This window comes from Tasmannia lanceolata, unplaced genomic scaffold, assembly GCF_043159265.1.
Source record: "Tasmannia lanceolata isolate RefF3 unplaced genomic scaffold, GAP_Taslan_0.1 ptg000018l, whole genome shotgun sequence".
Lineage (NCBI taxonomy): Eukaryota > Viridiplantae > Streptophyta > Magnoliopsida > Canellales > Winteraceae > Tasmannia > Tasmannia lanceolata.
The window spans coordinates 3,909,315-3,925,954 of record NW_027518695.1 but is presented as its reverse complement, the minus strand read 5'-3'; the positions used below and the strand labels follow the sequence as shown (position 1 = coordinate 3,925,954).

At 38.4% G+C, this 16,640-nt stretch overlaps 1 protein-coding gene across 1 annotated transcript; it reads right to left on the bottom strand.

Moving 5' to 3' along the window:
- Nucleotides 1-3,729: 3,729 nt before the first annotated feature.
- Nucleotides 3,730-9,947, bottom strand: LOC143850937 (two-component response regulator ARR12-like). The gene is made up of 6 exons (XM_077360225.1): nucleotides 9,486-9,947; nucleotides 8,674-8,826; nucleotides 7,186-7,587; nucleotides 6,931-7,007; nucleotides 5,467-6,771; nucleotides 3,730-3,918 (listed from the first exon to the last, which is right to left on the bottom strand). The coding sequence occupies exons 1-6, from the start codon at nucleotides 9,604-9,606 to the stop codon at nucleotides 3,847-3,849; spliced, it is 2,130 nt and encodes a 709-aa protein (XP_077216340.1). The 5' UTR covers nucleotides 9,607-9,947; the 3' UTR covers nucleotides 3,730-3,846.
- Between the last annotated feature and the right edge of the window lie 6,693 nt (nucleotides 9,948-16,640).

The window sequence follows — 16,640 nt, the reverse complement described above, 5'->3', positions numbered from 1 at the left end:
TACTATTGGGATACTGTCATGAGATCAAGAACAAAAGAGAAAACCCATTTGTGGGAGAACTTTTTTTTTTTTTTTGAGTTTCAATTGGGAACATATTATAATATGAAACCCACTTACGGGAAAATGCTACCCACTTTTAAACTTTTTGAATTGACCAAAATGCTCACTTGGTTGTGGCTCACCATAATTGAGTGTTAGGGGTATTAATTATGTAGAAATGGGAAATGAAGTCATTTTCAAGAAAAATAAATAAACAAAGAGGGAGAAATGCTGTCACTTAGCAAGGGGAAATGATATTTCCACCCCCTGTTGTTTGTGTTTAATTTTCTGAAAAAGAAGTTGAAAAAGAAAAACAAAAGGTGGTGGAAATAATGGGAAAGAGGGTGGAAATATCAATACCCTTTGAGAAAATATTAACAAAAGAGGGTAGAAATGTTGAAAATGGGTAGAATTATTATTTCCCTATAAGAAAATACAAACAAAAGTGGGTAGATACTAGACATGCTGAAACATGGGTGGAAATATAATTCTTCCTAAGAAAATAAAAAACAAAAGGGGTGGAAATATCATTTTCTGTAGAGAAAAAAAAAACACCTATTAAAGGCATATTGAAAGGAATTTGTTTTGTCTGAGAGTAAAGAGAGATGGTGGTGATTGGAGAATCAAAGGGCGGATGCTGGTGAACCAAGTTAGCATATATAAATTATAAACACTCCACTGAGAGATTTGAGCATTAGAAAAGAGTATTGTTTGTTGGTTTGTAGGTTTGCATGCGTGCAAGTTAAGCCGGTGCTTGTCTTCTTGTCTCCTCTTTCTCAGCATTTGCCTTCTTTTCTGGCCTGCCTCCACCCCTTCTCCTTTCCCTTTTCCACCCAACTTTTCTCTAAACAAATCAGCTCACTGGTGTTTCAGAGTAGCGCATTTAAAGAAAAGAAACTGAGGGAATGTATTCCCTTTCATATGTGTAGCTTTTTCTTCACATACACATGCATGAAGACCACCTACATACACACATAATCTGTACATACACACATAATCTGTAGATACACAAGCACATGCAGCAATTTCCATGAATATTGATTTCCTCCTTTTCTGTTAAAAGTATATGTTCATATGAAACCATCACAAAAAGTGTTTTGATCATTGAAGTTTCAGTAAATCAAAGAGCAACTGTAATAAACTAAACAAGAATCCCATCTAAACAATATAAAACAAAACATGCGGTTTGAACCATCGACTACTGGACCCACCATATGTCAGAAAAATCAAACCAATTGGATGATTCAAATAGTCTGATTGGAAGAGTTCTTCAATTCTGCTACTGCTACTCAATTTCGTCTTTGAACGAGTACTAGCATTCTTGGCACATGCGTAAAATAGTGGCCCCCACCGTCAAAAGAGGTGTAAAATAATAGGCCCATCACATTAAAATATTAGATGTAAAATGTTGGGCCCTGCCCTATGCATAGGTTTGGTGGAGATGGGAGGAACACGGTGTAAAATGGTGGGTCCCACCATACGTATGGATTTGGGAAGGAAATGGTGGGCCCATCCACGGGTATAAAATGAGGGGCCTTCCATACGCATGGTATGTCCCACTCCATCAAAACATGGTATAAAATGCTGGGTTGGTCCACCCATCAAAGCATGGTGTAAAATGGTGGGCCTTACCCTACGCATGGATTCGGGGAGGAAATGGTGGGCCCATCCATGGGAGTAAAATGGAGGGCCCTTCCATACGCATGGTTTTGGGTGGAGATGGTATGTCCCACGTCATCAAAACATGGTATAAAATGGTGGGTCCCACCGTATCAAAACATGAGGAGTAAAATGGTGGGCCCCACTCAAACTACGCATCGGTGTCAAATGATAGGCCTCACCCTATCAAAACAATGATGATATATTTGCCCCATTTTCATCTCCGAGCCACCCAATTATAAAGTAAGAGAGTAGTCTTGAATACGCTGGAGGGGGGTGGCCCGGTGAAGAACAGCGGGCAAATATATCAATTCCCCACAACATGTGGTGTAAAATGGTGGGCCTCACTCATGCCACGCATGAGGTGTAAAAAAATCCACCATTGAAAAAATTCCCTACATACAAAAACAATCAATAGTTCAAAACTAATAAACAAAATCTAAGCTAATAGCAATAGACTGGATTCTCATTGTAAAGTCTTGAGATACAGGGTTGGCAAGTTTTACTGTCGTGGGGAATGGTTTCATCCCACCTTCCAGGCATCTGAGATTCTGAGGAGTCACATGTAAGAATCAAAACAAATTCCAAATGAAGAAGTAAAAGCAGCTCATAAAATTCCAACGTCATTGGTACAATTGAAATGCTTGTTTTATCGCCAAACTGGATTATGGGACGCAATTGGAAAAATGACACCAAACGCCATTTTTTTACTTGCTACATTTCATTAACAAAAGGAAGTGACCGAGATGGTCATTCATGAAAACAAAGAGATATAACAAACAGAAACAACCAACAGACAAAGCATCAAGCATAAATAGCAGCAACCGAGCGACAGGGGGTCATGGAGGAAGTCGCAAAACTCAAAACTTGCTTGATGATCTTATCTTGGCACCATGTCCATTCAAAAGCACAGACCCAAGGCGGTGTTTGAATGTTCCTCCATTCAATCACGATACTGAACACCCACTCTAGATCATTTCGATCACTCGTCTAGATCGACCTAAATAAAAGCCTGTGAGAAAAAAAAGTGCCACAGAAGCTAGAAATTCTCCCTGCTGGATTATCAAAAAAAAGTTTGTGAAACCTTTCTTTAAAAAAATCATGACATCAATCCCAAATTGGCATTGATCTTAACATATCTACTATGAAAGACACACACACCCATACGAAATAAGCAAATCAGTACCAGCGAGATTATAATTGCTCGATTTTTTTTTTGGAATGGTTAGAATTGCACGAATTTACTGCAGAAATCCATCTCCCGATACTTCCAACTACTCCAAATTGCAATTTCTTGACCTAGATCTCTGTTCTTGATGTTGATGTCTCGTCGTGATCTTGATCTCTCATTCATTCTCTTTCTTGTTATTGGTTTATTATTCTTATTTATCTTGGCTGAGATCAGCTTTTCTTTCCCTTACTCTAGCTTTCCCTCTTTTATCTTCCGGCCATTACCTGAGGCGGGCGATCAAGGCAAGAAGATCAAGACAAGAAGTTCGGCACATCACTCCTAGGTACGAATCGTTTTATATACATTTTAGCAGCTTACCCCCATATTTCCTACTCTCCACCATCATTCACTTACTTTCATTAGAAGTTAATTTGGTCATAGTTAGGTCTAATCATAGATTTAATTTTGTAATACCTTATTTGATGCTCGTTTTTTTTTTTATTAGCTGGTTGTTTTATTTATGGACTCGAAGTATGAAACCTCCTTTGGGCTAAATTAATTTCTACTTGATGAATGAACTCTAAAGTTTAGAATTTCTATGAATACCTAGCTGAATTTGATTATTATGCTTTGTTTAACTCGTTTTGGGAATGCATGTTACTGTTATAATTGAATTAGGAACTTATATTTGCTCCTAAATTTTCAAAAGTCAACCTACATAAGCTATTAGCTACTTGCAGTCATTTATGATGAAGGTCCAGGAATCTCCAAACGACAATAACAAAGCAAACCAACAATTTCAAGGTTGAGCTCTACCAACAGGAAGATTTAGAGGCAATCACGCGAACAAGCAAGCAAAGGCAATGGAATGATAGGTTTTGACATAAAGGATACAAATAGATAAACAGAGAGAATACATGATGACGGTACAAACTTCTCAAGCCTGAGTTCAGACCGGCAGCGGTTTTACAAATTCCTCACATACATGTTTCAAGCGGATGAACATCACATCCAATGCCCCCATCTATTACCACAAATTTGTCACGCTCCTATATAACAAAAATCATATGATTAGATAACAAAACATTATATAGCAAAGCACATATTGTTATAGAGAAAAACGAATCTTTGGACATTCAGACAGATCATAATCGGTGCATTAATCAAACTAGCAGCTCGTGTTGTTTCGCCAGCCAGGCCTAAAAGCAGCAAGCAGACTGGAACTGTAGAAGGCCCCTTTCATAAATATAACCTTCAAACTGTTAAGAGACTTCAACTTTCATGCTAGCATGCAGTAGCTTAGATATGAAGTTTTGAGCCATAAAAAGTGGAGCATTCACCCAGTGTATGCAGATTTAGCGTTGTAAAGAGATATTATGCTGTTGTAACTCCCAAAAAAACCCAGCATTCAGTGTGGACTACTTGCTAAATTTGAATTTTGAAGTATGTTGTTTTGGTGTGACCTATCATTTACAACTTGTTCGTCAATTTAATAGAATTTCTATGAAGCTAGCCACGAATGCACATATTGTTAAGTATTTCATAGATTCTTTTGTTATCACCTTCACTATGAGATATTTTGTACGTTCTTAAAGTTTCAGAATGCATGCCCTTAAGATATTCATGTGTATCCTACATGCATGTTAGAACATGCATTATATGTAAAAATGTAAAGTTCATAAAAATATGTGAGATGATTATCTAGGGGCAGTTTGTTGTCACAGTAGGTGGGCCAAGTGTCATGTGTCGTCATGCATAGTATCCCCACACAAAACCACCTGCATTGTAGTAAGTGTGCATCCAACAGATAGCACCGAGCATGTTACCTAGATTTTTCAGCAATATGCAATTCGTGGACAATCTACACACAGTAGATGTGCATAGAGAGCTTAAAGTTTAGGGTTTTCGCTCAATGCGTAACTTAGCCGAAAAGTTTCAGAAATTTCGGCCGAAACCGGTTCGTTTCGGTGAAAGGTTTCTGTAAAGTACGAAACGTTTCGGAAATTTCAGAAATTTCACCGAAATTTTGCTGAAATTTTTACAAGATTTCGTCCGAAATTTCAACCGAAACTGAAACGTTTCGGTTTCGCTGATGACCGAAACCGAAACCGAGATTTAAAACCTTGCACATGGTATGTTGTATCCCTGTATGACATATTAGTTATTTCTCTTAAATTGGTGTGCTTTCTAGATTCTGCTAATTCTTTCTTCAACATAAAGATTAGTAAAGTCTGGCAGGCCACCCTTAGAGGAGAACCTCGCCATTACCAATTTTAAGTTTGAACTCAACCTTGACTCTGACATAGGGTACAATCACACAATATTTAGTCTACCTACAGAGTAACATTCAAAACTAGAAGTTGACTCATCTCACATAGAAGCCTGGGAACATTGAATTGGCTGAGCTTTTGACAACTTAGAAGCAAATATGTAAATAAGTTCCCAATTAAGTCCAAGACAATGTCAACCTGGCTAAGCTCCAAGTTGACCAGACAAATTTCTTGAGCATTGTTAAATAGAAAGAAAGAAAGAAAAAAGATGCAAAGGACATATCCTCAAATAGAAGCATGCAAAACAAAGGAGAAGAGCGACTTTACCCGTTTCATTATGGAACTCATTAGATCGTCAAAGGAACTAACAGTAGTGGGATTGAAACCTCCCTGCAACTTAGAAGGCTCGAAAAGATAGCCTTCCTTCAACTTCGTCAAGCTGTCAGTAGATGATTTCTCGGGCTCGAAATGCTGCATGTTAGGAGCACCACAGTTTGATTGGCCCATCGAAGTCATATCCATCTTTCTATTACAGACTGCATTGTTCTGTCCCAAATTCTGGCCCGCAAAAATATGACTAGATAATGAATAGTTTAAAGGAGAATTGAAGATAAGATTTGGGCTCTGGGCAAAGTCTTGTTTATGGTGCTCCACCTTCTGCTTTGGTGAATAGCTCATATTCTGCCTAACACTATTGCCCGTGCTTCCAAAATTGGTAAACTTTGAGTTCTCATCCATATCTTCTGATCCTCGCTGCATGTTGACACCAACTGAGCTAGCATGGCACTCTGGACCTCTTCCGGTAGATGAATCACGTAGAGCCGATGTTGTTGCACTTCTGGCAGAAACATCAAGTGGATTCATCTCAATATGTGATGCTCTGGATGAAAAATTGTGCTTCGGGTTACCTTGGGGCAAATCATTGTGATTAAAAGGTGCACCACTAGGCAAATGGCTGGCTGAATATCCAGTTAACGAAACAGCACTTTGCCAGGTATCATTACATCTACCATGACCCGGTAGAAGTGAAGAAACCTCAACACTAATATCAAAAGGCTCGGGGTCCAACCCAGCCACCCTGACAGATGATTCATTGCCCACTACCCCACCCAGTGTCCGTTGCTGATTGCCTTGTACCAGTGCGTTGTTTGAAACATTGAGAAAGGAGTTGCTAGAGCTACCACTAGCCACTCCAGAAGGAGATAATTCCATAAGGCGAGAATTGGAGTTGCCTTGTTGCAATTGGTCAAGTTCAAATGAATGTGGCATTCCCTGAAGTAAATTTCCATGGTGGTTTCCTGAAATGGTGGCCTGCTGTAACTTCCCAAGATCATAGATAGAATTGCTTGGGTTTTGGACACGACTAAATTGAATCATTCCAGATGAAGTAATCCCACGCAAGCCCAAAATGGTGGGGCTGTTTAGTCTACCAAGGACCCCACCTGTTGGGAAAGATGCAAAAGCAGTTTTTGGTAGCTGACCTGATCCAGCCATGCCATGAAAATCTCCAAGCCCGTCGATGTCGAATAAACCCATTTGCAAATAAGGGAGATCTTTAACTCCTAAAGCAGCAGCAATATTAGCCTGCTGACCTGCTACACTACTGATCCTTTTCAGGTAGAGCCTATATTTCTGCAATCAAAGCTGTGACAGTAAGAAACAGCTCTAAAAAATAGCCACCTTATGAATCAATGAACAAAGAAGAAATACTCGTCCTAAGGTTTTAAAAAAAAGAAAGAAAAGAAAAAATAGAGGTTCACATTATGAAAGTAAGAAGTGAGTGGATCCTGCCTGAAGATGGCTTGCGACATTTTCTCTCGTAAGCTTTTCAACATTCATAAGATCAAGAACCCTTTTAGGAACAGCCTCTGCATCAAAAACCGAAACAGAGAATAAAAATGAAATGGATTTACGACATGAATAGCTTCATAAACTCGAACATAAACACCCACTCTACCCACGCAAATGAACAACCAAGCCATAAGATGGGTAGGAAAAGAACCATTCAAAAAAAAAAAAAAAAAGATGGGTAGGAAAAGAGCTTACTGTCAATGCCTAATTGATTAACAGCAGCAACAAATTTGCGATGCAGATCCACAGACCAAACAACCCTGGGCTTTTTCGGTGCTGTCATATCTTCATTTCCATTCCCATCTTCCTCAAATTCATCATCATCCTCTTCATTTTGATCTTTCCTTTTCCTGCTATATTTTCCATTCAGATCAGCTGATCCGGTTATATCGATAGTTTGGCCACCTTCAGCGGCTCCATGGTGCGGCTTCTCACCATCATCTCCATGCACAGAATCATTAGGTTCGACCTTCCTCCTGATTACATGTTGCCATATGTTCTTGAGCTCCTCAATGCGAACAGGCTTTAGTAAATAGTCACAAGCGCCATGAGTTATCCCCTTCATCACAGCTTTGGTGTCGCTATTTGCAGATAACACTTCATTGCATACATAATGTTGTAATAAGTCAAATATCCAAATTGAGTAATCACATTATCTCGACCAATTGAATTCTTAAATTTTGAGGGGAAAATTTAGCAATAAGCCAAATTTGTAAGTGCTACAGTGGTATGTTTTGAGTCAATAAATAAACTATCTTAAATGAAGAACAAAGAGGAAGCTCAGACTTTTGAATACAAGGATGAAACCTCATAGTTGAAACTACATTGGCAGAGTGTTGGACACATCAAAGTACGAATTGTCTGCATAGCATATCTTTCTCTTCTTCTTCTTTCTATCCATTACAGTAATTTATTAAGCAAGAAGGGAAATAAAAAAGATGAAACAAAAGCAGACAACAGAAAATAGTCAAATACAAAGATTACACGGTTAAAACTTAAAACAGCTACGACAAAGAAATACATTGCATCAATTGCTCGGGTCGGACGCCAAAAAAAAAACCCTCCTTAGCTATGGGGTTGGCCTCATGATATTTTCTCTTTCAATTATAGAACTTCAAAAACATGAGAACCACTAAGGAAAAAGTTGCACATAAAAAGATTCCTTTATAATAGATGGTGAACTGCAAACGTGCCGACCCCAACTAGTTTGGGACAAAGGCTTTGTTGAGTTGAGTTGAGTTGAGTTGATGAACTGCAAACGTATAATCATATCTATAGTGATAAGCAGTTACAAGTCAACATCTGCTCAAAAACTTCTCTATAGAAGCCAATCAATTCTTCAGTTTTGAAAAACCACTACAAATGAACCAAATTGACCTGAATCTACACTCTGAAAGTTTCTTCTCTTTGAATAAATTACCCAAAGATGAAGAAAATATAAAAGACAAGATGTTTATCGTTTATATCAAACTTAGTCTAAAAGAACTGAAATTGAAGAAATCTCATAGTTGAAACAGAACTGTTTATAATCTCTGTGGACTTTTCCATTTTCTACATTTTCTCTTGCAATGACAGGAATTCAAAAACAAGGAAATTGCTAAATCATGAAAAAACAACAATAACAGACAAAAAATCCTTCTAAGAATGATGAATTGAAAACCCCACAAGCAGTTCATGACTTACTTATGACGGGTAGATCCATTTCGAGACCCACGAGCTCTAGAAGCTTAAAACCATCCATGTCTGGCATGTGAACATCACTAATAACCAGGTCAAATTTGTCTTTGTTCTCCCTTAATAGCTTCAATGCCCTCACGGCCTGATTTGTCGTTGTAACTGCAAAACAAAATCAGCTCAACTCAAGTCAGATGAAAATCCACCTTCTACAATAAAATGAAAATCAAATCGAATAAAGCCACAAAGAAAAACTGATCTAGAGCTTTTGTTTTCTGAAGAAAAAAAGAAAGAAAGAGATGTGAACCTATGGCTCCATGAATCTAGGGATGTGAAATAAGCCAACAATCAATCAACTTCAAAGACACTTAAGACCCGTTTGGATACATGGATTTTATAAGCTAAAACATGGACTTTATTAGCTAAAACATAAGTTTTATAAGCTAAAACCTGGATTTCACAAACTTGAAAATGTACAATCCAGGTTTTAGCTTATAAAATCCAAGTTTTAGCTTGTAAAATCTAGGAGTTTACAATCCTGGATTATAAAATCATTGTAACCAAACAGCCTAGTAAGATACATAAACATTAATTAGGAAACCACAAGCCATCAAAAATCCATCTACAGAACAAACATGCCTCCAGTGAGTGTTAAAGAAGAACATCTTTCATGCATGCAAAAGACAAGAACTTGATTAACAAACCAAATCTAAAACTCATACATGAAAAACACAAGAAACTGATTAACAGACCAAATCTAAACCCCATCAATACAAGGCCCAAAAAAACATGAAAAATGAAAAACAAGAAAGAGAACAAACCATGATAACGGCAGTGCCGAAGCAGACTCTCCAACAATTTCAAGCATGTGAGATCATCATCAACAGCAAGAACACGCATACCAACAGGAAATCGATCTCTTGATAAATCCTCTACCATCATTTTAGACTAATCTCCAAAGTCCCAAAACTCTTCACAAGTCTCTACAGGGTTTTAAAAAAAAACCCAAAACTCTCTTCTCACCCAGAGACAACCTATCTCCTTAGAACCCAGAAACAGCCCTCAAAAAAATATAGAACACCTAGGAAAAGGTAAAGAGAAAGAGAAAGACTGAAAAGGAATCAGCAAAAATCGGAAGGTAATAATAGGGAGATGAGAAAGGGACTGTATTGTGGAGAAGAGGAGAGTAAAAATTTAAAGAGTACTTTTTTCTATTCTGATGAAGAGTGGGAAGAAAATTCTGAAATGTGAGAAAAGCTGGAATCCAGGGGGCTAAAAAGAGCAGACCCTTTTGTTTTTAGCAGGTTTTAATTAATAAAAGGCTGGTTATAATGAGTATTTATGTCATTAGATTATCTAATTTTTCTTCACTATCCATGTAAATTGATCATGGATAAACGTTATATGCTTTCTGAAAATGACATCAGTTTAGCTAAGAACTGGAGCATCTCTCAGAGTGTTCTATGTCTTATTTTTATGTAATTATTAAAATTTTGTTCAGAATTAGAATTTTTAGCGTGTTTTTAGAGGTGATTTGGCCAACCAAATCATACACCAGCCAAGGGAGAGGAATGCATTTATTGATGATCTATTGCAATGTGATTTGTTACATTATATTAGATGCTACAAAAATAGAGGTGTGCTGGACTCAAGGGCCCCTGTTCCAGCCCATTTTGCAAGGGCACCCCTGAGTTTAATAATCATCCTCAAGATGAGCTTATATGTAAAAAAGGAGATTTTATAAGGTGTGTGGCCCGTATAGCTGTATGGCCCTCTCCATAGGATGACCCAAACTGTCCATATGTTAGGCCACAATGTAAATAGGTTGTGCCCAGAAATCATTTCCATAGGATGGTCCTAATCCTCCAATCTATAGAGGGACTGCACATTATGGAAACCTCTATAGATCGTAGGGTTAGGATTATCCTATGGAAATGTTTTTGGGGCACAGCCTATTTACATTGTGGTCCAAAAAATGGATGGTTTAGATCATCCTATGGAGTGGGCTCTATGGTACTTTTGAAACATACTGGACCATATGGCCACACACTATAAAATCTCATAAAAAAGATGTAAATATAGCAAATTTTGCTCGGATCAGGAATAAGTCTAATGGAGTTTTTTTTTATTTGACGTCAATTCACGTTAAAAGGGGTGTGAAATATCATATCGGGGGTGCGAATTTATCATTGCCCTATATGTTTCCCTTTTTTACTTGGGACAGCCCCTCTAGTGTTTAGAGGGGGCTGTCCCTATTTGTTAATTCACTTCCCCTTCTTTATAGTGCTTGGGTCCCACCTGATTAAATAAGCGTTATGTCTATGTCCCAAATGAGACACTTCAACCAACCCAGATTATTTGTTTATATCCTACATCAAAAGGATCCATCAGAGGACCGTTTGGGCCCCTTGAGAGGCCCAGTTGGGAGCATGCCTTATGCTTTAAGGGGATTTGCTAAGGTCCATCCCAAAAGGCATTTCGCGGCTGGTCTTGCGTGCGACAGATCAGCCGCGAAGTGCCTTTTGCGATGGACGCTAGCAATTCCCTGCTTTAAGAGAGAAAATAAAAGTGAGGCTCTCATAACTATTAACAGAAAATGACATTTGAAACCCGGGATTTGCTAGGAGCCATCGCAGAATAACGACAAAAAGTGAGCCCATGTGGCTGCTTTCTCAAGCAACAGCCGGTCCGCAAAATGCCTTCTGCGATGGTCCCTAGCAAATCCCTTGAAATCCCTTTCTCGTTATTCCTCCCCTTCTATTTGCCTTTTTAAAAAAATAAAGAGAAATGCATAAAAGGGAGGAAATTTTAAAAAAAGACAAACAAAAGGGGTGGAAATACTGAAAAATGTGGTGGAAATATCATATTCCCTATATTTGAATTGATAAAAAGAAAGTAATTTTATTTGTTGCTCATTTATTTATAGTTGTTCGTTCTCATAGCTCTATGGGAAATGATACCAGCACAACCGTGTTTTGATATTTGCACTAACTCATCTTGTCATTTCCCCTCAAAATATTCTCGAATACTTCCTAAGTAAATGGGTGGCGATATCAATCCATATCAATATATCAACTAATATCTCTCCATATTTAAAAGCAATTTAAGTAGTACATCGGGCTATACGCCTATGCGTACGATTTTAGTGTAGGTTTTGCATTTATTTTTGTAGGAATTTCTATGGTCGCTGTCAAGATCATCAACCTCTCATTGGAAGATTAAAACATGTCACCTTCATTATTAGGAAGTTAATACTCATGGAAGGTCCTAATCAATATGATTTCGATTACAGGTACAGTATCTGTTCAAATTAATTAAGATACCCATGGCCCATTGCACCATGAGCCGTTGATCTGATGGACCACCACCAAGTGGCATAATTGATCTATGTCGCATGTTGAAAAGATATCACATTCATTTGATTGGAAATTAATGACAAACTTTTCTTGGAAAATTTCAAAAAAAAAAAAAAACTACCTTCAGATCAACGGCCTATGATAGTCTAAGCATTGTGGGACAACACTGATGAGCCACGTGTTTGATGGTTTTACACCAGTCTTCTAAGGCGTAGCAGACGCACGTGTAGGCTCCTCCATGCCTCAACATATCATATCTTATCCTATAAACAACCCCCCGTATGCATAGGAGGACCTAGGTTTTAAATTTCAGTTTCGCTACCGGTTTCGGACCCCACCGAAATTTGGTATTTCGTCTTGAAATTTCGGCCTAAATTTTGTAACATTTCTTTCTTTTTTTAAATTAAAAATGACATTTTCTCGAAATTTCAGACCGAAATTTGGTATTTCATGAAATTCCAAATTTCTGGAAATTTCAATTTCGTTCTCCACCGAAATCTGAAATTTAAAACCATGCATAGGACACTAAGGGGATGTTTGGATATGCGGATTTTAGAATCGAGGTTTTAGTTTGAAAACAGTGTAAAAGAGGGTTCATGATGAAGCTACTGTATGCCGGTGTTTCTTGGATTTTAAATAAGAAATCCAGGTTTTAGAAATCTCTCCCCGAGATTTCTAAAATCTAAATCCGGAATCATGGGACGATCTCCGGCTCTCTTGGGCGATCGTCTCCCATCTACAATTTTGAGGAAATCCAAGATTCTAAAATCCGCGTTTCCAAACGGCCCCTAAATAACTACCTAAGAAACCTAAAAGATATTTTCTGAAAAGGGCATGAATAATTCATTATGTTAATAGTGGCACGCCCTAGAAGACTATTGTCAATGCTGATACAAACTTCTAAAGAAGCCCAAAAAAACCTCTAGCAACGGCCCATCAAAAACAGTTTAATGAATGAAGATAAGAGTTTTAATATGATTTTCCTATTGAATAGTGAAACTGAAGCAGACAAGCAAGTAGAAGGAAAAGAAAAACATTTCTATGTAATACCTTAAATGACTTAACTAAATTTTAGATATTACATTTTTATGTAGTATCTCAGCACATTGAGATCATGGAAATTTATGTACCAGACTGCATCATGAACAACAGCTATTTTTCGTACGTTCAACGAACTGCCTCATCGACCTTCCTTGGCCTGCGGATGATCCAAACCATCCGGGCCACAACCTAAATAGGTTGTGCCCCAAAAATCAATTCCATAGGTTGATCCTAACCTCTGATCTATAGAGGGACTGCACACTTGAGGTTTGATCCTAAGCCTCTATAGATCGGATGGTTAAGATCAACCTATGGAAATGATTTTTGGGGTGCTACCTATTTAGGCTGTGTCTCATCTTACGTACTTTTTGATATAAAAACTCCATTTTTTACACGGCTAATCGAGGAGATTCTGCGCGCCTCTTCTACCCGATCAATAGGCGAGAATGAGAAGTCTAACACACACCCCAGCTTTATGCTTTAAGAGAGAAACTAAAAGTTAATATCTCATGATCAACCTATGGAAATGATTTTTGGGGCACAACATATTTAGGTTATGTCTCATCTTATATGGTTTGGGCCGTACGTACTTTTTGATATAAAAACTCCATTTTTACACGACTAATTGAGGAGATTCTGGGCAGCGCCCCTTCTACCCGATCAATAGGCGAGAATGAGAAGTCTAACCGCACACGCCCCAGCCTTATGCTTTAAGAGAGAAACTAAAAGTTAATATCTCAACAAGACTAGTAATGGAAAATAACATTTGAAACCCAGGATTTGCTAGGGGCCATGGAAAATAACATTTGAAACCCAGGATTTGCTAGGGGCCATCCCAGAGGCATTTTGTGGACTGGCTGTTGCACGAGAGCAGGCACATGGGATGAATAAATGAATAAAGACAAAAAGTGAGCCCATTTGGCTGCCCCCTCAAGCAACAGCCGGTTCGCGAAATGCCTTTTGCAATGGTCCCTAGCAAATCCCTTGAAACCCTTTCTAATTATTCCTCCCCTTTTATTTGCCTCTTAAAAAAATAAAGAGAACTGCAAAAAAAGGAGCCAAATAATGTTGCAAATTTTAAGAAGAGACGGCGTGGAAATACTGAAAAAATGAGGTGGAAATATCATATTCCCTATATTTGAATTGTAGATGATTTTTTGGCCTCTTAGAGGCTTGCAGGAAAATGCGCCCCACTTGTAACGTGAATTGTGGGCACTCTTTAACGTCAAATCACGTTAAAAGCGGGGTGCATTATCCTATAACGGGGCGAAAAAATCAACACCCATTTGAACTGTAAACAGAAAGTAATTTTATTTGGGAAGTGATTTATCCGCCCCCTTTTGACCGAACACCCCTCGTCAGTGTATCAATGACTAAAGAGGGGCTATTGTACTTACGTCAGAAGAATTCAATACCCCTGATTGCCACAAACAGTAACAGGTGGTGATCAAAAGGAGCGGATATATCACTCTCCTTTCATTTTTGCTCATTTCTTTATAGTTGCTCATTCTTGTAGGCTCGTAGCTCTATGGGAAATGATATTAGCACAACCATGTTTTGATACTTGCATTAACTCATCTCGTCTTTTATCCTTAAAAAACTGTCAAAGGCTATTACAATTCCCAAAAAAGCTCTCACATTCCAATTAAAAAAGGAAAGAGAAGCTGGATTTGTGCAATTATTAAATCAAGGTTGTACTGATATCATTTACCTTCAGAATATTCTGGAATATTTCCTATGTAAATGGGTGGCAATGTCAACCTATATCAATATATCAAATAAAAAATATCTCCATATTTAAAACCAATTTAAGTAGTACATCAGGCTATACACCTATTTTAGATTTTTAGAGTAGGTTTTGCATTTTTTTTTGTTGGAATTTTAATGGTCTCTATCAAGATCATCAACCTCTCATTGGAAGGCAAAAACATGTCACCTTCATTAGGAAGTTAATACTCATGGAAGGTCCTAATCAATATGATTTCGATTATAGGGACAGTACCTATTCAAATTAATTAAGATACCCATGGCCCATTGCACCATGAGCCGTTGATCTGATGGACCACCACCGAATGGTATAATTGACCGCCACCGAAGGGCATTCTTGTCATGGCATTGAAACGTAGGGACAATAAGGTAAATATATTTGATAATAAGACAGACTCACCCTGTCTGCTAAGAGTTTTTTGGAAATAGTAATAAGACAAACTCATGTGGTTAAGACAGAAAGGCAAGGTGAGTTCGTCTTACTATCAAACGCGGTAGTGTGAATATTATTAGCTTTTTTCAGGACATGCTGTCTCCCACAGTCCCACAGAGACAAAGCTGTGGCCTGTGGGTCAGCTCGTTAATAGTACGGTTTTTAAGGGTATTCTACGTGAGATGATTTTCACCCACTCTGCAGTACCCATTCGCCCCCTTATAACGTGAACAGTGGGCAACTTTAACGCTTTTTGACGTCAAATCACGTTAACAGGGGCCAAATGCGTACTGCAGGGGGGGTGAAAATATCAACGCCATGTTCTTTTACTTTTTAGTTTTTTGTCGTGGCGTTCACCCCTCCAGCTTCCTACTAGAATTTACAAACTCTGCTCGCCAGGTTTCGATGTGTGATTGGATGGAAATGTGGGCCCCGTTGGAAGAAAGAAATGTTCTTTTGCCTTTTTAGTTTTTTGTCGTGGCGTTTACCCCTCTCTGGTTTCCTACTAGAATTTACAAACTCTGCTCGCCAGGTTTCGATGTGTGATTGGATGGAAAGGTGGGCCCCTGAGGAAGAAAGAAATGCAGCTGGAAAATGACAGGTCTGACACGTGGCAGAGACTGGGGGCGTATATTCCTTGCGGCTTTTCCTGAACGCGTGGGCCCAATTGACAGCTTCCTCCCCGAAAAGGAAGCAAACACGCGTGCGCGTGCGACACCCTCATGTGCGCCAATTAAAGAAGTGCAAGCAAAGTCGAAGTTCTCTTCGGTAATCATGTTGTGAGACCGGTCTGAGTAAAAAGAAATCACCAGGGTCACTTTTGAGTAAAGGTGCAACTTGAGCCGGGTTCAACCTGATTTTGCCTAAGGTTGGGTTCGTGTCCTAAAAATTTGAGGAACACAATCACATCCATACATGTGGGTACTTCACCGGGATCAGCTTTTTTGAGAAGGTGGTCCACTATTATTCTGGCCCATTGCCTTTGAGTCTACCGTGATCAGAAGCTCTTAAGCCACTGATGAACACCTTATAAAAAGCACGTTAGGACTATGCTTAAATTATGACTATTTTTTAATAAGGTGATAAAAATTAAAATGTTAGGATCATCCTGTCGAACAAAGTCAAATCATGTTGTCAAAATATTTTCAAGTGCGTGAAACTAGAAACAGAGACGAACTACAAGAAAAAGGGGTTAGCATGACCGCAAAATTGCCATTGCTATAACATTAATATGGTGACTGTAAAATATAACGTCGCTAATTAATTATAATTGGTGACGATTGATTTTAAACCAGAGCTAATGCCCTCTTCATTTAATAATATGCCAACCGATTGCGAGTCCAAAACGAATTACTGGACTTGAAATTAAAAATAATTTT